This window comes from Centrocercus urophasianus, unplaced genomic scaffold (genome assembly GCF_019232065.1).
Source record: "Centrocercus urophasianus isolate 14NV4802_14NV808 unplaced genomic scaffold, USGS_Curo_1.0 seq_10, whole genome shotgun sequence".
NCBI lineage: Eukaryota > Metazoa > Chordata > Aves > Galliformes > Phasianidae > Centrocercus > Centrocercus urophasianus.
The window spans coordinates 75,316,423-75,339,207 of NW_024884142.1; the positions used below are offsets into that span (position 1 = coordinate 75,316,423).

The 22,785-nt window shown below is 39.2% G+C and overlaps 1 protein-coding gene across 5 annotated transcripts in view; it reads left to right on the forward strand.

Moving 5' to 3' along the window:
• DAAM2 (dishevelled associated activator of morphogenesis 2) overlaps nucleotides 1-22,785 on the forward strand; it is a 189,922-nt gene that overhangs the window by 122,023 nt on the left and 45,114 nt on the right. For all 5 annotated transcript variants that reach the window (XM_042830459.1, XM_042830450.1, XM_042830440.1 and 2 more), the window contains 10 exons: nucleotides 2,443-2,537; nucleotides 8,834-9,167; nucleotides 13,913-14,023; nucleotides 15,006-15,109; nucleotides 15,763-15,829; nucleotides 16,961-17,078; nucleotides 18,592-18,730; nucleotides 20,158-20,216; nucleotides 20,626-20,810; nucleotides 21,719-22,036. In XM_042830459.1, the coding sequence (XP_042686393.1) occupies nucleotides 2,443-2,537; nucleotides 8,834-9,167; nucleotides 13,913-14,023; nucleotides 15,006-15,109; nucleotides 15,763-15,829; nucleotides 16,961-17,078; nucleotides 18,592-18,730; nucleotides 20,158-20,216; nucleotides 20,626-20,810; nucleotides 21,719-22,036 (1,530 nt within the window). The remainder of the gene's footprint in view (nucleotides 1-2,442; nucleotides 2,538-8,833; nucleotides 9,168-13,912; nucleotides 14,024-15,005; nucleotides 15,110-15,762; nucleotides 15,830-16,960; nucleotides 17,079-18,591; nucleotides 18,731-20,157; nucleotides 20,217-20,625; nucleotides 20,811-21,718; nucleotides 22,037-22,785) is intronic.

Here is a 22,785-nt window from a genome sequence, read left to right on the forward strand (position 1 = left end):
TTAGACTGGAAACCTTCAAACGTGCAAAATATGCATATGAGAAGAGCCTCATGTACTGCATTTTAGGGACTGGATAAGAACTTGGATCTGTTTTGCTTCCTCTTCCTAGAGTATTTGGTTAGCTGGTGGTAGCTAGCTGCATCCTCAGCACAGCTGATGTTAGTCCAAGGGTGCAGTTCAGGAAAGCAATTCATCAGTCTGCCACACTCATGAAATCCAGCCTCAAATAATGACAGTTCCCTCCCCTTGTGTCTCCCAGGGACAGTTGTATTTTCTATAACTCCTGCTGAGAAAGTTATTTCTTAATGTAAATGCATGACCAAGCTATCTTTAGAGAGGGCATGAGTATTTAAGTTCCTGGCCATGCACAGGAGTGAGAAATGAAGGGCTCTTGGCTGCCTGCAGCTTTAGAAAAGGGGTTTTCTGTAATCGCCCTTGGTTGTAAAGGCAGGATTATTTGTGTTTGTTTCATTTGGAAGTGAGCCTTTTTCACTCTCAACAAAATACTGTTGAGCACCTTCCTGACATCTATTCGCTTCCCACCTCACAATGGCTCAGAGCAGAAATTAAGCTGTTGTAGGAATGGGAGCCTTTCAAAGGAGCATTTATGGACAAAAGGAAAGGTGACCAGATTTTCTTGGGGCCATCACCCAAGAAAATACAAATCAAACCTCAGATCACACCCCAGGACTCTGCCATTGAGATTCCATAATACCTTTTCAGGATTTCTGTTTATTTTTCAAAGAGGAGAATCATATATAGCTTGGCTTAAGCATTCCAATTTATGTTTCTGGCTGTTGGGGGATGCTGGCAAAAGATAAAACATCATCAGCTCATTTTCCATCAGTAGCGCTCTGTCATTCCATTAAGGCAGGAAATAGCTCGCTCTGTTACTGAGTGAATTTGACTTTAGCGAGGATCAGAGAGAGGACCCCTAGAGTTAAACACATCTCCTTATGCCAGCTGTTCAGCATAAGACAGCAATGACATGTAGCCAAATGACCACCCTCAGGATCTGACATGTGTTGGCACCACATGGCTTCCAAAAGCAAGCAACATGGGAATATTTCCAAGGGAAGTGAGGTGGTGGGGTAGGAGGGCTGAAGGGAGTTTCAATGAGAAAGGTTTTATTTCGTGCTAGCTAAATAGTAAAATAAAGACTTAAATATTTTGCTGTAATGGACCATAATTGCAGGTACTCAGATTCCACCCCAGAGAAATATAATATCTGAACCTTTACAGATAATACTAGTTTAATTGGGTTATTCATTTGGTTTCAAAGCTGCTTTCCAGATACTGAGTGATATCTCCCAGAGTGATATCCCCCAGAAATCCTGCCAGTAAGAAAGGCATTTATCCTCTCTGTTTTACAATTGAAGAGCCTAAGAAAACATAACTATAGGCTAAGAATTTTCATACTCAGTCTTGACTTTCTGTGAAGTCACACATTGAAGCTCTGGGCTTGAATGGTGCATGTGATGGGCACTGAAGAGTCTTGCTTCATACGCACGAAGATTCATACGCAAGATTATGGTGGTGCTGAGTGCAGATCTGGAGCCCTGATTTCCTGGTTTACCGTTTTATTTCATATTATCGTTGTTTTATTTTGAGAATGTCATATTTTAAGTGTATTCCTCTCGTAATCTCTCACCTTACTTTAGAGTGATCCACAGCATCTTCAGTTCCAGGTGACTGCAAGCTGTGCACCAGGAGGAAAAATGATAGAGATAGCTCTCAAAAAGAAAATGTGAAAATACAGGCTCTAGTCTCTGCAAGCTTCTGTTTTCTTCTTAAAAAACAGGGACAGAGATTTTATGATACTCCTTACTGCTTTTTGCAGGAAATGTTCTTAATTAGCAAGGGTGAAGTGTGTACAAAAATCAGGATCTTATACCAGATGAAATAATTTGGATAGGCAAAAATAGTCAAACTTTTAGATGTACAAACTGTAATCCAGGATACTTGCAGGCTGTGTAGTCATTTGAAGAAAAAGTTTTTCTGCTTTGAAACTTGAGACAGAAGTTTGTTGTCTTTCTTTCTTTCTTTCTTTTTTTTTCCCCTCCATATCCCTCCAGTTATGTCAGTCTAATAAGATTTTGCATCTCTGTACATATTTTGCCTCCAATATCCATAGGTCACCACAACGTATCACCATTCCAAATTAGGTACAGTTTTCTAAGGGCATCCTGGCATGTGTGATTTTTGGGGAGTAATCTGAGAATCCTGGTTTAGCTGGTGTGGCAAAGCAGTATGCTGCTGCCAGTCCACATGAGCAGCCTCATCTGGATTCAGTTTTGTAGCTGAGACACTGCTTTCCTGGTGAGAGGTCGGCAGGCATCTCTCCATGGGTTGATGGGATAGTTGTTTTTCATAATTCCTGGCCCCTCTCTTAGCTTCCAGGCAGCTCAAGCTTTTCTGATTGTCATCTCCTTTTCTGAACAGATGCAGACTCTGTATGCTTTTGATGAAGAAGAAACAGAAATGAAAAATAAAATAGTTGAAGACTTGAAGACAGCTCTGCGGACTCAGCCCATGAGGTAATGTTGTTCTTCTTTCATCGCAATTCACTGCCTCCCTATGGTCAGATGTGGAATAAGAAAGACTGGCAAAGACAGAAACCTCTTTGTTTCACCTCACACAAGCATTCTCTAATAGTTCAGACAATCCACAGAGAGCCGTACAGTTCCTGTTTCGAACCTGTCTAGCTGGAAGGGCATACTAATGTTGAAGCATATAGCTTCAGGAAAATAAAAAATTCTGTTGTGAAAAACATGTGGCAGATCCATACAAATGCAGGTAAGGACTATGAAGATCAAAGTTACTAACTTCATAGCCCCTTGAGCACCCCATGTGATCTGATTTATGACAGGCAAGATCTTAGCTTCTGCTATGAACTTTGAATTTCAGCTTCCTCTTATCTGTAGTAATGTGAACTGTTTGGCACAAAGCAGCTAATCCATCTGACTTCACCTGGTTTGGCATTCTTCCTGCTCTGTGTGTAACAGCAGCATGCAGAAATGTTGAGATTTTGTTGTGTACTGTGTCTTTGAAGGTAAGGTCATCTTTGTTTTTCTGACATCAGTGCTCTGAACAATTGCAAACTAACTAGCATAAGAACCTTTAGTATTTGACCCTTAGAAGGAAATTGTGCTGCTGAAGCAGTAACCATGGCTGATACAATCTAAGAGAATATTTGATCTGAATGTCTGTGTGTTAAGACCAAAATGCTGAATGTGCTTGTAAGTACAGTATGCTGAAGTCGTGTTTTCAGAGAGCTTCAGTAATGCAGTCACACAGGGTTTGGGAATTAAAAAAATAAATAAATAAATAATCAAACCAAATTAATAATAATAGTAATAACTAAAAAATACATATCTCAAGAAAATTTGCACTGCAGTTAGGCTGAGTTGAGCCTGCTCCTGCACTGTACATAGATAGATGTGAAGGAAACTGAAGGAGCTCTAGGATTTTAAAGTGCTGAAACATCTCCTTTCTGTAGCCAGCAAGCAAATACAGAGAGGCCTTCAGACCTTATGGTCTCTCCCTTCATGTGTGAATGTCAAGATACTGAGCAGAAGACAAAAGGTAGAATGAAGTCTTCAGCACAGAGAAGCTCTTTCTGAGATTCATGTGCAGTCAGATTTCTTGTGTTGTGACTCAGAACTGTTTGTGGTGGCAGGTTCATAGCTGGAGCTCTATTACAGAGAACCTGTACTGAGAACTGGCATATGGGGACAAGTGTCCGTTTGCTTGTCTCTGTCACTGTCCTAAAGCAGAACACAGTAAAATGTAACTCAACTTTATGTTAAAATGGACACTGAGACAACTGCCAAGTGCCCAATTTTCACGGTTATTTTTAATCACAAGTCTGTGCTGCTGAGACATGATGTAGCAACTGTCACACTAATATGGAGCTGGTATGATGCTTCCCCTGTGAAAGTAATAGCTTTTTCATATCACTGAACATCTCTGAGTACCTAAGTATCTCTGCTACATTCAGCCAAAACACTTTGCTGGCCACTGCTGGTTGTTTTACTCCATCATTTTGAATAGGATGTCCCAGCCTCCTTCCTGAGAGGAAGGTGAAAGAGAAGAGAGAATTGTGCTTTGCCCAAAACTTGCAAGGTTTTCCAGACCAGGCCTATAGTGATTCTACTGGGTCCCCTTGACAACGGCTGTTGCCTCATCTGTTTATAATAACCTTAACAAGCTTCAGTACAAGCATCTATGAGCTACCCTATAAAGTGTTCTCTTCTAAATCACTGGCAGTGGTTATGGTGCTTTTTTTTAAAAGTAGTTAAGCCAAGCCAAATTTTAAGTTAAGTCCTATGTCTCAACTAATTTCCAGCAACTCAGTTCGTTAGCTGCCAAATGGGCTGCATGCCAATGACTGATCAACAAGCCAATTTCTTCTTGATGGAAAGGTTGCAGTAGAGAGGCCCTCAGCTCCATCAGATCTCTCTCATACACAGTACTATACCCAAGCCTTCAAAATACTAGTCTTTCTAGTTGAATTTGGACATCAAATCCTATTTTCCTTGCCACTTCTGTTCATCAGATCTCTGAAGAAAATAGATACCAAAATTCACATACAATAGACTGTCTGGAATCTGTTTGTGACAGTAGGGTATGGAGGGGCTCTGATAGCTTACCAAAGGAATCCTCTGCTTAAATTCTTCAATCTAGGCCAAAAGCAGAAAAATGAGTACGTTTGACTGTGTTTCATTTTACTGTAGAACTGTGCATATTGTAGTAGAAAATGCAGAGTAATGGCATTCATCTGTGCCTCTATTCCAAGGCACAAGTTCTAATACCAACAAACTCTGAAGCAGACCTTCCCAAACTCGAGTTCCTTTCCTCTTAAGAGAAAAGGTGCTAGAAGTGCTCCTGGGAAGCTAGTTCACCCAGTCTAAGCAGATGCATTTTGTTTTGGTATTTAGGAGCTGCCCTGAAGTTATAAAACCAGGTTATATCCCAGAACAGAGGAACAGCCCCAGCCTTAGAGAGCAAAACCCCCACATCTGCATCTAGTAAGAAAACAGATTTTCCTTTGGGTTTGTGAGAGCTATTGACTATAAACAAGTGTGATGACAAACTATTGGACAGAAGCAGAAAGAGCTTTGTTTTTTCTTTTTAGTACCTGAAGATGGAGGTTCAGAAATGCAAAAAAGTAAGAACTTTAAAAAGTCTGGAAAAAAAAGTCTGATTCACAGAGGAAAATTTTCTTTATTCTAAGTCATAAGCACTAACTCCCTTTGCTGTCTACTTTTCTCCTTCTGTTCAACTCAGATTTACCTCTTGTTATTTTAGTTTGATTTAGCCATATTACATTCCAGTTCATACTGAAGATGACCATTTATGTTTCCAGGAAGCAAAACCCATTTTGATGAATTTCTCAGCAATCCAGTCGTTGTCAGGATTATGTCTGTCCCCTGATTCTTTAGGGAAGTACAGCCTTGGCAGATAGCAGGGTGGGAACATCCTGCCCTCTGCACACCCACAGCATATGATCTTTCTGTGTTTCCTGTGCTGGACTGAGTCTCACAGGGAAGATGTTCCCCACAGCACTTGGAATCCATCAGTGGGTCATTACCTCCTAGGCCTCATCTGCATTTGGATGAAAGGTTTGTTATTTGAGCTAGCTAACACATTCTGATCAACACTCTCTAAAACTTGAAAGGCTAAAAGGTGCTGTGCCTTTTTAATGTGTGCTAAACTGGTCAAGTGAGAGCCTGAGGTGAGATGAGGCTTTAATATGCTTGTTTAGCACCTATTAAAATGCACCCTACTTTATTAACGCTTGAGTTTTTGAGTGTGTTAGCCAGAATGCATTGGCTAGCATGCTTAACTTTACACCTTTCAGTCTAGAACAAAACGTTCCTTTGCAGGATACAGAGCATATAGGATGGCAGTTAGTCATACGTGTGTATGTTTAGAGGAAGAAGGCAGTTTATATGTGTGAGTTGAGTTTTCCTCTGTACATGCATGTGTGATCCTAAACATCTGTGTGTAACAGGCATACAGATACACAAATATCAAATAGCATGAGGATTATGGATCTCAGACTGTCAGCTGAACTCCCACATCTTTTTCTCTCCTGTACAGACCCACATAGCTCCCCACTCTCACTGAGCAAATCCTAATTCCAGGAGTGTCTGTTGTCCCAGAAACTGCTGCCACCATTTCTTCCTTTATCTCCCTCTTGCATGAGTTCTGTCCTTTCCGGAAAATAGAGGACTAAATGTTTTGGGAAAGGAAGGTGAAAATCATCATTTGATTACTGCTTCTGATGTCAGCTGAACTGCGAAGGTACTTGGTTGTGCTTCCTATTGAGTAATGCAGCTCACTGTGTGCTCTCTAAACTAGGAAGAGTACAGGAAAATGCCGGCATTGTTTTAAATTATGTCATTAATCAAAGTCTGTGACATGTACCACTTCCTTGCACCTTTCTGTCTTTGGAATGACCTCATCCAAAAAGGCATGGAAAAATTGCTCTGGCAGTGAATTTAGTAAGGGATTGTATTTAACTGGGACAGTGTGATTTTTGTGCATTTCACATTTTGTTCACAGTCAAAAAGAAGGCCAAAATACATGAAATTTCTAATGTCTTGTATGTCTTGTCATAAGAGCAGGCGTTTCATCTGAATGTTGACTTTAGAGACCATTTGTTCAGCTGCTTCTTTAGGATGTTTTCTTTCTTTGGGAGTTGGACTAGATGACTTTTGAAGGTCCTTTCCAACTCAAATGATTCTCTGATTCCATGTCTTTGGAAAGGTATCCATCCTGAGTCTTCTCTCAGCCATGAAACTGCGAAGAACAAGCAAAATGACTGGTTTCTGTTTTTTTGGCTCTGTGCATGTGTGTGTGTGTTTGAGTGGTTCATGTGTATGGCGAATCCATAGAACTGACCTTTAGAAATGAGGAGGAGGAAAGCAAATTTCAACTGGTCCTCCCATCACCTAGGCAAAGATCCACTCAACTTTTGAAGCCCAAGGTTAGAGAAGTGCAGTAAAGTCAGTGGCTTCACATTGTTTGGTAACAAATTGAGTTTGTGCTTATTTTGGTTCCCATTTTATCCTTAGCGTCTATTTTAGCCATGAATGTGCTTTGCATGCTAGCAGCATTACAGAAATTGAACTATTGATCTTTCTATAACCACTTAAGAAACAAACTTTAATGACTTAATAAACTCCTAGTGCACAATATGTGATCCCACCATGTAACCTGGAGGCATAGGGGCTTTCGCTTCTATGATTTGTTAGGGTAATCAAGAGGATGCATCCAAAAAATGTGCAGTCAGACCTGTGCAAAACTTTGAAGTCTATCTTACAGACATTCACATTTCAGGTAAACTTTGTTTTTACTATTCATGTGTTCCTGTGTGTTCTTGCTCTTACTCTGATATTCACTTCGAAATTCAGTTTTGAACAAAATCCAAACCTCAGACTGAAGCTTTGCTGAAAGCACCAGTCTTTGCCATGTTTCTGGTTTGCAGGCCTGAATAAGCTGAAAGTTGGCAAATCCATCAGCAGAACGAGTATAACTCTCATGTAGTTGTTGTATGGTGTGGGGTGTATCCACCAGTGCACCATGTGTGTAAATTTCATTTTATCCAAGAAATAAAGAAGTATGCCTCAGCTTTGTATTGCTGTTGCAGAAACATTAACAGAGATCACTGAAATGCTGGAAGACTTTCAATATGGTGCTTCCATACTTGATGGATATTAGAAAAAAACATCTTACAAGAGAAGGGTAGTACATTAGGGAAGTATTGAAGTATTGATTAGGGAGAAAGAGGGGTTGGGTAAAAGCTCTGAGCTTCAGATATAAAGTACTCTTAATTTCTTACATGGATTACAGTTGTTAACAATTTTTCATGTGTTTGAGGTCCACATGACCACCATGGGGTGGTTGTGGAATTACTATTGTTGGTGTACCTTTTGGTGGACTGAAAATTCAAGTTTAATTCACATGGTTGTGTGCTCAGGCGTTCTGAAAAGGTACGTCTACATTAAACACCTTCTAGAAGAAGCAGAGGTAAACAAATTAGTCTAGAGAAATGATTTGCAGCCTGTTTCACGTTTTTGCATCCCCCATTTTAAAGTATGCAAATTCTAAATGAAACATTGCAAAAATGACCGGTTTGAATGGATTTATCTAACTCCATCAATTTCTGTAACTCGTTCTGGTAGAATGCCTGAACAGACTAGTATTGTGGGGTTTTTTTGTTTGTTTGTCTTGTAACCTTGGTTAATTCTTTAAGCTTATTCATGACATTTTCCCTATATTATTTCTATCTTCAATTTCCATGATTTTACTCTTAATAAAGGTGACTTTAATGGTAGAATGTAGTAGAAACAACAGAATGGTCAATATAAACGTTTCAGTGTACGTTTAGATTTTGATGTGTAATTTGGTAACTGAATGATTCTATATTTCTTCAATTTATGATGCTTTTACAGTGCATTTTGCTATGGCATATTGGCAGTGGTGCATGTTTAGTATACATTTTCAAAATAAAATAATGCAGCCAAGGCCTCTTCAGAGGCTCTTATATGCCTCTTGCATGTTATACGCTCCTATGCATATATTGTGGGTTCAAGGTGTGGACTCTTAACTCCCTAGTCATTACAGTTGATAGTCACAGAAAAAGAGTGAGAGAATCTCTGATTCCTCTTTTTTTTTTTTTTTCTCTTAAGATCACAGGATAATTTCCAGATATTTAAACCCAGCTTTTGCATATGCTGGGATCACAGAGTTGAATATCTTTTGAATAAACAAATTTTCTTTACCTTTAGTTTGGTTTTGTTCTTTTCCCTGCATATTTTTTCAGGTTTGTGATGAGATTCATTGAGCTGGATGGTCTGAGCTGTTTGCTGAACTTCCTGAAAAGCATGGACTATGAGACCTCAGAAAGCCGTATACACACATCCGTTATAGGGTGTATCAAGGCACTGATGAACAACTCCCAAGGACGGGCTCATGTCCTGGCTCATCCAGAGAGTATCAACATCATCTCCCAAAGCTTACGGACTGAGAACATCAAGACCAAGATTGCTGTTTTGGAGATCCTAGGGGCTGTCTGCTTGGTACCGGACGGTCATAAGAAAGTCTTGCAAGCCATGCTTCACTACCAAGTCTATGCTGCAGAGAGAACAAGATTCCAGGTACGGGAAGGATGCTTTGACAGAAATAGTCGATATAATGCATTTCTGCAAGGACTGTTTTTATAGTGTGCGTGTTGCAGTATAGCTAGGCAGAAGAAAGGCAACGTTTCTCTTCAAATAGGTTATCATTACATTTTCTTTTTTTCCCAACACCTGATTGCTTGTCATTAATACTAATTTAAAATCTCTTGTGTTTTACCTTAAAAAAGAGGGATCACTAAGTTAGATGAAAGTTACTAATCTGTTCATTCTCTAACCTGATGACATTTCTGGAGTTCTAACCACTAATTAAGTTGGAGGCTGTATGGTTTTACTACTAGTCTTGTTTTGTAAGAGTGAGGAAGAAAAGTGCACTTCTATTTGCTGGCAACTGTTTAAAACCTGACCTTCTAGATAACTTTCTGGTAACAGCTTTGGATTGGAACACTGTTTATTTCCAACTTGCACATGCTCAAGTATGGTGAAATGATGAACAAATTATACGTTAAACATTGTTCTATAAAAAATTGCATGTTTAGTTGAATGATAAGCTGTTGTTGCTCACTGTTCTAAGCACTATTTATTACAGCTAGCCAAGAATAATAAGAAGAATCATCCACTAGCAATTAGTAGAGAAGGAAAGTTGAGACTTCAGATGCAGTTCTAACTGCACTTACATTGGCTGAGTATTGCTATAACTCTTCCTATTTCAATAAGGAACTTGCAGTTTTATACTTGTGCATCTAAAGTTAAAATCCATATTACAGAGAAATTTCTGTGTGATATAAGCAGCCGTAATCCTAGTCAATGTAATTAAATTTCACTCGATCACAACAGCTAAAGATTACTGTTCTAAAAATGTGATGCTGTAATGTTTTGGAAAGGTTGTCCTTGTTTTTCGCAAGGGTTAGCTGTCTGGTTTGTTGATTTTTTTTTTGTTGTTGTTGTTTTTTGTGGTTTTTTTTTTTTAATGAAGCCAAAGGAGGTAGGTAGCCCTTCATAATCATGGAAGTTCTCCCTCAACAAAGTTTTACATTTGGCTATGAGAGGAATCTCTGATGTACTTGCTGTCTCTTTCTAAACTGCCAGCATGTCATCTGTGTGTCTGGATGCAATTTTCAATTCAGTCCTTAGCTTTCAGCCAGAGTTGTGTTACAGACACTGGAGGTTCTCCAGAACTTACTTCCCTGTTGAGATATTGATCCACCCTCAAATGAAAGCCTTTGAGAACTACGACTTCACCCTGTATTTCCACTATTCAGTGTGTTCATAGGGTCGTCAAAATCAGGTTTTTCTTGGACTTGCAAAAAGTTTCTATAATCTGTTTATTTACTTAATGTTGTGACTATTCCTATTTTCTGACATTTGTCATGGCTTCTTGTCTGAGATGATCCCTTTGCCTTCTTTAGTTTTTTACCCTCCTTTTAGGTTGCCCATCTTCCTGAAGTAACTCTTCCTTTAATTCCATCTTTACTCAAATACCACAGTAATAGAAAGACATTCCTTAAATCTCCTTCCTGAGGCAATTTGGAGAAGTTCTGCCTTTACTTTGTCCAATTTTCATTTGAATGTGCTTATTTGCCTACAAATCCTACTCTGCTCCTTAAAGAAGAGAGACGAAAGAAAAATTTGGAAACTGAAACAATAAACCCTCAAAGCAGAAAGAGTAGAGTTAGTAGGATGCACGCTTGGTGTCCTCACTGTTCTTCTTTTCCATCTTATGTCTTCAAAATTGTCACTAGCTCACTGTTTGGCCATGAAAGTGTTGCTGCATCTTTAGTTTCTTGGGTGCCTTCTTGCAAAGGTGAAGATCTCTAAAATGCTGTGGAAACTGAGGATAAAGGTTCTGACTTCAGTATTGTTAATGTCTGCATTACACCATGTAAAATAAAATAGGTCACTTGGAGGGGACTTAGAAAGATCATATAGTCCAAACTGACTGATTTTCACTCTGAAAGGACCACAGTGTTCTCTTCCCTAATTGGTTGCATTTCAAAATTATTGCTTTGCTGTTTTCCCTCATCTATCTTGTGAAGTGAATGCATGGTGTTATGATGTTGTATAATATGTACTTTTTAACATGCAGGGTTTTGAGCCAAACCAATTTTGTAAAATTATAATGCCGTAGTGACCCAGAAAGATATTTCAGGATATACTTGTATCCTTCCAGCCCAGTGTGCTGTCTGAATACTCATTCAGATAGAGTTCAGTTAGGTGTTTGATGCATACTGAAAGGGGCTGACTTAATTTGCTGGAGAAAATATTAACTGTGTTACTTTGGACAGAATACTCTGTTTTCCTCCATAATGCTGCTAGAAATTGTAAAGCTGAAGGTGAAGAAATGTAGTTTGATATTGTCAGTTGAAAAGGTGGAGATTAGAAACATTCCTTCCGTAGCCCCATTGCCTGGTTTGTATTAAGCAATGTCAGTACAGAGCATAATCTGCAGAGAGAAATCTGATCGAATCAGAATCGTAGTAAAGGAGCTAAAGAGGAACAAGTTAAAGTCCTGTATTCCAATTTGATTTGCTTCTACCCCTCAGGGCTCATCCAAAGCCTTTTGAGGTTTTCTGCAGATTGAATGAATCCTTACTGGCTGTCAGTGATGAGGAATAATGAGATTAAGCAAGGAAAGTTTCGCTTAAATGGTAGGAAAAACCTTTGTAACCATAAGATCAATTAGTCCACAGAACTGGCTGCCAAGGGGTGTGGTGAAGGAAATGTTCACAAGTGAAGACTTGAACCTCAACCATTTGCGAAGAGTTAGAGATATTGGAATTCAGCCATGCGTGGGTGTGGAATCCAATCTTTAGAAATTGCCTGACCTTACAGTGTTTCTTTCTAGAGCTGAGCAACAGTGTGCATATTGCAATCTATAGTCACCATGATGAAAATATTGAAAAATAATGTTAGAGACAGAGTTGAGAATTTTCTCTCAGATGGTGTTATTGTGCTTACTGTATCTGTTGTAGTTTCCAAGGAAATAAATAGGAGGCATTACTTTTGGAACAACCTGTGTATTTGGCCTTAATACAACTTCTAGAAAGTCATGGACATGGTGGAAGTTCAAACACCAGGAATTCACAATTGCCAACTGGGCAATTTAGAAGTTGCAGGAAAAGGAATTTATGAAATCCAGTGAAGTTGGGAGAGAAGTTAAACATTCTGTGCTCAGATATAAGAACAGCTGTCAGTAGTGTATGATAGATCAAAAGATTTTCACAGAAAAACAAGCAAAGGTTTCACATGAAGCCAGGAACGTATTCTTTCCCCATGGGATGTCCTGGAGGATATTCCCTGTGCTTCTGAAGACATATTTCCATGATGATGTCCGTTTTCTACAGGAAACAAGATAGACCTATGAAACTGGTGACTAGCTTGGGAAAAATTTTGCTATGAATGAACACTTTCAGTAGTCAGGAACTGAAGACTAAAGGAAAATGAACTTCTTTACTCAGCATCTTAGCTTCAAAATTCTGTTTAGATGAATCTGCTGAGCTGAACTCTAAAATGTTATTTTTATCCTCTTTCTCTTTTTGTGGCCAAAACTTCCTGGGAAAAGTATTCCATCAGTAGTACATCATCAAAACAAACACGAGTGGGGGGTTTTTATTAATAATGCTGGAATGAGATCCATACAATTAAACTGACAGAGCTCAAGTGGAGTTTATTACTCTTCCGGTAAAGAAAATAATTTTTAGAATAATGAACTGATCAGAGAAGATCTGCTGTGAAGAGCAGATTCGCAGATATCAGCACAAATCCAAAAGTAGAATTGCTTCTGTGGCTAATCAGTTCTTATATATATAAACTCTTCAGTAAATATTCGGTTGGAATTAATCTGAAATAGACTGCATATGGCAGAGGTTAACAAGTTATTTATCTTTTCCCCCTCTCTTTCTGTCTTGAGGTGTTAATGAGATTATGATGATGTATCTACATGTATGCAGAGATTACGTCAAGAGCATTTCTGTATGAGGTACCCCCAAGTGTTGAATACCCCTGCTATTTCATTAACAGGGAGATGTAACAAAGAAAACTGGAGTTCAGCTGCACTTGCACTTGAATTCAGTAATTCACCCTTAAGCTGTAATAACTTTGGACTTGAGGATATTCTTGTTATTTGCAAATCCTTAGAAGGACTTGACCAAGAGGCCAGTAATTGTCTATTTCATGTGAAACGGTTGTAAGTGAAGGAACAAGGAGAAATCTTCCAAGAAATCTTCCAATAGAGAAATAAATGCAAATCTTCCTATAGAGAAATAAAAGACAGCTTTTCTTTAGAATTTTCTCCCTGTGCCTACACAAGTGCAATCTATTCTGCTGAAATCCAAGAAAATAGTGAAAGTTACTTGAGTGCTGTGAGTAAAGAGAATGAATCTGTTGATGTTATCCTCTATGTATAAACTTCTGTATGAAGTTAACTAATATGAGGGAGGACACAATTTTGCTGTTTTCTTAGATCAAGTTGGCAGGAACTGTAAAGGCATCTGCTTTTTCTCCAATAGCTTGTTTAAAAAAAAAACAAAAACAAAAACCCTTTGTTTTTAATTAGGATCTCATGAGCATTTTATTCCCATCTCTATTCTTCATTTGTTATTGTGATGTGGCTGGCCAAAACTGCTAACAATCATCACTGAATAAAGTTATATCTTTAAGCAAGTATATAGTAAATCAGATGACTGTTCACAGAACCATGAGCAGTAAGCAAAATAGTCCAAGAAATAAGACTACATCCTCTAACCTAGCCTGTTGTTCTGTTTTAGACATTGTTGAATGAGCTAGACCGAAGCATGGGGCGATATCGAGATGAAGTAAATCTCAAAACAGCTATCATGTCCTTTATCAACGCTGTTTTGAATGCTGGTGCTGGTGAGGTAAGTCACTGTCCCAAAAATTCCATCTCAAATGTCATGCATTCATTTACTCTGGAAGTGGCTAGTAGATTAAGTCACAAATGTTGTGTGAATGGATGTACTTTGTGGAAAATAATGCTGAATTGTCAAGTTCATTATTACACTTGTCTTCCATGTTATTTAGTTCCCAGCCTCTTCTAATTCTTCTGAGATAACTGACTACTTGCACTGAAATGATTGTGGCATTCTTTGTTTTTGTAAGAACTGCAAAGCATTTATCTCCTTGATAATCAGCCTTTCAAAAAACTTCTTGGTTTACCTGCAGAAATATTTTAAAATGTTAACATGTTTTGACTTAAAGTCAAACCCCGAACGTATTAATTTTAAAAAAAAGTCAAAGAGTTCAGTAAAGTCAGTTTGTTGGTTTTCAGTCACAATAAATATGGAGGATAGTTTAAACTGATCTTGATTCACTAAAACTGAAGTGTCACTGAAAGTTTGGCTTTTCTTTTTTTTTCTGGCTAAACCACAGTAAGCAACAAGCTTGTAAGAGCTCTGTCTGGCAGAGTGCTCTATCTGCAGCCGCCCTTCAAAATCCTGTATGAAGGTGTCAAGTTCACCAGAGTTTCTGGTGATTTTATGACAGATATATATAAACTATGAGAAAGAACTGTAGTTCTGTTCATCTCTAAGCAGGAGATAGGTTTCTAATTGACTAGCATGTTAAGTACCCATACCTTTTGTTCTTTTTGAAACATAGAGTGTGCTATTCTGGCTAGACTTGCAGAACTCAGTGAAGATACAGGTGAACAGTATTCTTAAGAGAAACAGAGGCAAAGACATTCATGTTTTACTTAACTTGCTGAAATCCTGTAATCATCCTGTGAATTTGGTGTCAGGAGAGAGGATATTAGAAAGGGAAGAATTTAAGATATAAGTGAATCATTTTAAATGTGATGAACGGTTCTGGAACTTAGTAAATTCTTTTTCTTCTCTTTATAAGGACAATTTAGAATTCCGATTACACCTACGATATGAGTTTCTAATGCTGGGAATTCAACCTGTCATTGACAAGCTAAGGGAGCATGAGAATGCAACACTTGACAGGTAAGAAATGTTTTCTGAGAACAGTCACTGATCACAGAAAGAGTTCTTGAAAGCTCTCCTCTTTTTGAGTTTCAAATTCAAGCACCAAGCTGTTTCTGTCTCTCCCTAAAACTGACTCCCTTTAAAAGACAAAAGAAATAATTGTCTTTAAAATTAAAATCAGCAGATGGAATAGAAAATGCACATACTAAATTGGCAGTGAGTGTGGCAAGGATTTCATGAATTGTTCTTCTTCTAAGCTGAGGATGACATTCAGAAAAAGAAATTTGAAAAAGGCAAAAGGGAGAATTGGTAGCAGCTTCATATGGCTTTGTTGTTGCATGAAAAATAACATTAAATGACACCTTCAAATTACTTTGTTAGAAGTTTTATGGATAATAAATGTTTTTTCCACTGCAACTCCACTTACCTCAACACGGTGACGAGCATTTTAGGATTTAGCATTAAGGATTAAAGAGCATTTTTACCTCCTTTGATTATTCATTTTGGCCTATTAGTGACCTGTGTCTGTTGTCTTGCTTATACATTCCAATACTTCCATGTAAGAAAGCATGCCAATTTCCAAGCATTGCATTCTCTGTGGTGGCATGTTTTGTTGAAGTCTGAGTTATGCTATGACAGTTGGTAATTTTTGTTTTTCTGTTTTCCCTTAGGCACTTAGATTTCTTTGAAATGGTCAGAAATGAAGATGACTTGGAACTTGCAAAGCGATTTGACCTGGTAAGATTTTCTGTGGAGTACTTGAACTTGCCGAAGTTGAACATCCTCCTTGGATCCTTGATGCAACTTCCCTTTTATATTTCCTGAAAGCGGTGATTGGCTTTGATGCTGAGACTGGCTAGTCCTCTTTTTTTCACTGTTTTTCATTTAGAACGTATGGGGTCTCTGGTGAAACAAAAACAATAATCACAGACAGGCATTCTGCAAAGTGTCCTGACAGAGATTTTTTTTTTATGTTTTGCTGAATGTTCGGGAGCAGAGGATGCTATCAACACTATTCTCACATTTGCAGTCCTGCAGTCCTGATGATCCAGATGATTCCAGTGTCAGGCATCTCCTTTACAGGACTTTGAGTTTTTTACAGAACTTGGGCTCATCTCTGGTACTTTTCCCAGTATATCACCGGAAACTCTCCTAAAGACTGTCACACCAGAGGCTATAGAGAGGGGCCAGTATTTTAAAATGGATGGAATTTGAAGATGTGCATAAAACAAGGAAAGTTTTCACAACTGCTAGCAACAGTAATGGGCTGCAGAGTCCAGAGCAGTTGTAGTTTCCTTTTTTTTTTTTTTTCTTTTCTTTTTTGGAAATAGTTCCTACCAGATGCTGATACAGAGCAACAAGCATTTCCATGCCGATTGTCTACTGTGATTCTGTGCAACTTCTTCCTTGGACCCAGAGGTTTTCATAGTGTCATCAAACAGTTTCAAGATCAAATGGCGTTTAATATAATCCAACAACTAAAAATGGACAGCAACATCTTTCTCAAGATCAGTGCCCACTCCAACTCAATTTTGGATGCTTCTTTGGATGGGACATCTTTTTTTTTTTTTTCCTTCACGTTTTTGCTATTACAGAACAGCTCTTGATCACACTGAGGCCTCCTAGCCTTCTAACCTCTTGCTATGGAAAACTTTTCTGTTCTGGGGTTAGATCAATGCCGATCTCAAGACCTTTGTACAAGCTCTTCACTGGGCTTATAGCTACATGTTGCAAGAGACTGCAGAAGTCCAGGTGCTGGAAACTTGCCTTTGTCTTGCCTGTTGGTCTTCGGTCTTTCACAGCTAGTAAAGATTTTACTGTGCATGATTTTAATCTGATTTATTATTTCACTACCTTCCCTCACTCCAGATCCACATTGATACAAAAAGCGCCTCTCAAATGTTTGAACTGATCAAGAAAAGATTGAAGCACACGGATGCTTACCCCTATTTGTTATCCATCCTTCAGCACTGCTTGCAGATGCCATGTGAGTACCTCACAGTTTTCCGGAGAAGGAGTGTTGAAGAAATGGGTGAAATTTTGGCATGAGCACAGTGTCACAGATACCAGGACACACTGCTTGTGTCCTCCATTCAGAACTTGGCAGTGGCTAAGGGACTTGGTGTATTGCACTGATTCCATCCAGCAGATTTTGTTGTAATACTTACAGCAGCAGCTTGACCTCTCTGCACTTGCAAATAAAATTAAGTAGCTGGAGACATTCCAGTTTGTCACTGACAGAGCTTATAATGACTTTAAATTAGAAACTTTTAAAAAGAGCTGTTGTGCTTTAGATCAGAGATTTCCCAGAAATAGATACCACTTTGAATGTTAACAAAATGCAGTGAGGAATTTTTCTGGTGAAACGATACAGTACAGAAAGCTGTTCTGTCACTGGGAAATTCCACAATAAGTCTTCAGGCTGCTGTCCTATGGCAAAATGTCAGTGGAGGGCTCCTGAGCTCAAAATGAAAAATAACATTGGCTTTTGTTTTAAAGAGAGATGATAGGAATCTACTTGTTAACTGAAATAAAGCAATTCAGTCACGTTTTCAGAGTGCAAGAGCTGAGCAAAGTTACAGCAAGATCACCGAAGAATTACCTGCCCTAATCCTGTTATAAAGGATTTGTTTTGGTTACTTTCAGCCATACTTGAGCAGTCAAACTGAGAAATCAACATGAAGGAGAATTACTGAGAATTATATGAAGGAGGTATTGTGGCATGTTTTCAGGCACTGATTAGATGAAAGTACTGCCTTGCATAAATTCTAGCCATTGCTTGTCAGTGGTCTCTTTACTGTTATTGTTTAAGACAGTACTTGAGCTTTGTGTATTGATTTGAAATGTTTGGTGGCAGAAGGATATCCTTCTAGGATAGAGCAGGATTGCAGTGGAGAAATTTGAAATAATTTAAAGGTCTAGATTATGTAACCCAGGGAACTAAGGTGAACTTCGTATTGGTCTGGCAAAATGGATGGCAACTAAATTTGACATCCAGAAGATCAATCCCTTTAGTTCAATTTATTTTCTTTCCACAAATTTCGACCACATTTGTATGAAATTTTCACGTCGGCTGAGTTTGACTGACTTTCAGAGAAGAGTGCACAGATGGAACATCTGACTTTTTTTATTGTGCTTGATCATAGTGTTGCCTAGGTGCAAAATAAAGTAAAATACCATCAAGCTGCATAAAATAAGTGATAGAATCACTTCTGTAGGTATCTAAAGCACAAGATGGAGTTGTCTGTCAAGAGGATCACACAACCTGAAGGTACAGGTCAGGCACAGTGTTGCAAATGCCTGTTATGATTTGTTCCAATATGCTAAGTATTTGCAACTAATCTGTCAGCAATAATTCAGCGTTAGGTGCTGTGTTCTGTAATTTACTACCTATGGGATTAACATGGTGACCAGAAAGGAAGAAATGCCCATCTGTCAGTAAACCTGTGCACTTTAGCGTGAAGATGGAAGTTCTCACGTGTTGCTCATTTTTCATACAGATAAGAGAAATGGAGGAAATTTTCAGCAGTGGCAGTTGTTGGACAGAATACTCCAACAAATTGTTCTTCAAGATGAACGAGGAGATGATCCAGATATAGCTCCACTGGAAAACTTCAATGTCAAAAATATAATTAAAATGTAAGTTGGATTGTTTGTTTCCGTTATAAAGCTGTAACTATATGTTAAGTATGCAGGTACTTAGGAAATAAAATATCTGAGGAGTTTCCTGTGCTAATTTACAGCTTTTTGTTGGCTTGCTAGTGTTATAACTAGTTTCCTTCCAATGACAACTCCACCAGATGGCATTTTCTAGCAGAATTATTGTGTTTGGCTTCTAATTTCCATTAAATATTAAGATAGCTAGAAGAGCAGGAAAAAATATCCTTGGTTGTGCAGTAAAACCTCCTTGTTTTCCCTTTTTCTTTCAAGATGTTGATGAAAGCTTTCACTGATATTCCCCAAAAATGTTGTCCTCTCTACTTGGATCTCATTCCTCATTAATGAGCACTTAGTTTAGAAAAATTGAAATAGTTGAAAGTAACACCCATCTAGCACATAAAGCTTTTTACCTCAGTAAAATGTCTGCATGTGCTCACCCACTGACTTGGCCAAGGGTTCTACCATTATTTTTTCCCATAGGATGCATCATTTGAGAAGTCTAGCTACATTAGCTGGCTCTCATCTCAACTTCCCTGTTCTCAGTCCTTTTTAAGCCAAACTTTTGGAGTCTCCATCCCATCCATCTGCCTCTGCAGGTAATTTGTGGCCCGTTACCCTTCTGAAATATCCACTGGAAAGAGCATTCTTATAGAACATATGAAACCAAGTTCTCCTGTACTAAAAATCTCCCAGTCCCTCCTGTTATAGTCATGAGTCAAAATTTAAACTGATTTCTCATCATGGAAAAATACACTCATGTTAATCTCTTTCTGTGTATTTGGATATCAGACTCCTTTGCAGACCTTGTGCCTGATCTTCCATTTCTGCTTCCATAGCTACTACTCATTTTGCATATCTAATCAACCCCCAGCATGCTCTGCATATTTTCTGTCAGTAGTAGGAAATAGCTGTGCCAGTATGAGATATGAGCGCTGCCTTGTAACTGATAAATTACCCAACAGATAAACATTCTCTATCCTCTTAAGAAACAAAAAAATATAGAACTATGGAAAGTAGAAAAAAAATGGCAATGCAGTCTTGTGTTAAGGGTAGAATAATTTGTATCCCACAACAGATACAATGATTTTAGCCATGAATTTTGCCTTTCAAAGTAAATACACTTGGCACTTTTAGGGCATTACCTGAAGACAGAAGAATGCCAGTGTCTGTTCCCCAGGCATTCTTTATTTGTTGTGAGACTTTGAGCTACAAGACACCTTTATAAAACTAACTGTTGGCTGCAGTAATGATCAGGATCTGGAAGCAAACTGACCACTAGCATGATCCTGATTAAACATGCATAAATTTACCAGGTTGCCTTTTGCTGATCGCTACATACAATGGCTGCTTGCCTTTCAAACTGGATAGCTCAGAACACATTTTTATGTTCTGATTTCATCTTTCAGGCTGGTGAATGAGAATGAAGTCAAGCAGTGGAGGGATCAGGCAGAGAAGTTTCGAAAAGGTGAGTGCATCCTCTGTGTTTGGGGAGGCAAGAGAGAAAGACTGTGACCCATTCACAGAGCAGCGGGAAGCTGAGATAGGCACAAGTGACTGTCTGGGTTATCTTTCATGGGCTAACCCTACTTTGTTCCTTCCAGTACATTTTGTATCATGATTATTAGTTTATGTGCTTCATAGGATGGGGCTTCCCTCAATAGTGACATGAAATGATTTTGCAATCTAAGTGAAATTTGGGCATTGCAGTATTGATTGCTGAAGATTGCTGTCAGAATAGTCAGACTTTGTTTTCTTTTCTCCATATCACACATTCCCAGCTGAACTGACAGACTTATCAGCTTTATTTCAGAGTAAACTCCATCTCTTTGTTCGTGAGACTTATTTTATCAACCCTGCTTGCCTGTTCTTCCTAGATCATGCTGAACTGATGAGCAAGCTAGAGAAGAAGGAGAGGGAATGTGAGACAAAGACCCAGGAGAAAGATGAAATGATGAAGACGCTGAACAAAATGAAAGACAAGCTGCAGAAAGAATCCTTGGAGCTGCGCCAGGCCAGGGACCAGATGAATGACCTGGTAGCTCAACTTAATGAGTACTCGGTATGAGACTGGGACTCTTCCCATTCTTGTTTAAAGCCTGCTAACTAGTGAATGATGAACAAAAGAACGTTACGAGTGAAGCTCTTTCTGTGGTTTGTACAGAAAGAGTCTGTCTAGCCAGCTGCTCATCTTTCAATTGAGAACAAAATCCCTGAGCGGATGGTATAGATTGGATAATTCGGGAATGAGCTGCTCCTTTCCTTCTCTGTCACCCTCTATGCCAAAGCTGGTGAGGAACTGCGTTCTCTTCTAGGCACAGATTTTACTGTGAGGTGGCCCTGATCATTATTTTGATAGAATAGAGAGAAATCTGCCCAATCTGAAAGTAATTTTAGTGAAGAAAGAGGTTTCCCATTGTGCTTCAGGAGCATTTGTGCTTCCTTGGACCTTTGCAGAAGTGACAGGAGGAACTGCGTAGTGATCCTGTTCCAGTAACATGTCTGTCACAGTATTGTCTCTCTGCCACAGGACATAGCCCTGAGAAGTTACTTCCCTATTCTCCTTTCTGCTCCAGCTTTGTGCTAGGAGGGCCTAACGACAGCTATTCTGTATTTCAAACCCTAAGGTTTAAAACCCGGGAGTTCAGAAGTTCAAAGATTGAACTTTTCTCTTTCTTCATACATAAGGATAAAATAATACATTTTGGCTTCTTTTACTAGCTTTCTGTTTTTCTGAGCCATTTATGGTTCCCTTTTTCAAGCTCTTCTCCACAACTTCAAGGGTTTGAAACTTTCTCTTAAATGAAAGCTGAGATTCCTCCCTTTATTGCATGGCTTTGAGTGCAGGAGGCTTTAAAGAAAACATCAAATATTTTGAGACTCATAATAAAATCACATCAGCTGGCAGTAAGGAGTTATTTTGCCTTTTAAGCTGTTTGCTTTCTTTTTCTGTGTGTTTTTTTCCTCCAGCAAGGGGGCAGCATTTCCTTCCCAGCCCCACCACCCCCTCCTCCAGGCGGCCCACTAGCATTGTCCTCTGCTCTCACCTCTGAGAATTTGCCCCCGCTACCACCTCCTCTGCCTTTCTCCAGCTGTCCACCTCCTCCTGCCCCACCACCTCCTCCCGGAGGACCTCCTCCCCCACCTGGAGCACCGCCTTTCTTCAGCTTGGGAGCGCCACCCCCTTCAACAACCACCTTCAGCAGTGCTGGTACCAGCCTGAAGAAGAAGTCTATCCCGCAGCCTTCACACCCACTGAAATCCTTCAACTGGGCTAAGCTGAGTGAGGTAAGAAATTCAATGCTCTCACAATTAACTAAATTTCTCTGTATAACTCATTGTTGATTGACGCGATAAAGTGCAAGGTGACAGAAGACAGTGATATTGTGGCTTTCCTTGGGCTGAGCCACTGGGAATCAAGTAACCACGTTGAGGAAGTTCTCCAGCAGCACATCTCCTGTGATGTCCAAGGCTCTGGATAGATTGAACTGCAGTAGATCTGTGCATACTGTTGGTTCAGCACAACTGCAGTGGTACTAAATACTGTAAGACAGAGCTGCACATCACTAGGGCTTTTGTTCCAGAGTTGCCCTCACTTGTGTACATGGTCAAAGGATGGACAGATCCAGTGTGGGCAAGACACTGTGAGAACCAGTTTCCAAACCCAGCTCCTCTACCCTGACAGAAGCAGTCACCAAGGAGAGAAAGGTGATCTCTTTCTCTACACCATTGTTTCATGGTTATGAGGCTAGCTGCTCTGCTTGTAGCATGATTACAGCTTTGACTTCTGAAAATAAAACTCTGAAGTGGAATTATAGGAGAAGAATTGGATTCCTCTCGTTGCATTCACTTTCTGCTACCTTGCTTGCTTTCTTCTTCCCTCCACTTCTCTCTCTTCCTGATGGTTTTTTTTTCTTTCTTTCCTTTTCTCTCCTTTTCTTTATGTCTTAATTTTTTAAAACTTATTTAGAAAGAAAGAAGTTCCTGTGTTGAGTTTGGATGGCTGCCTAGAAACCCAGGTTCTCTTTTAGACTGAA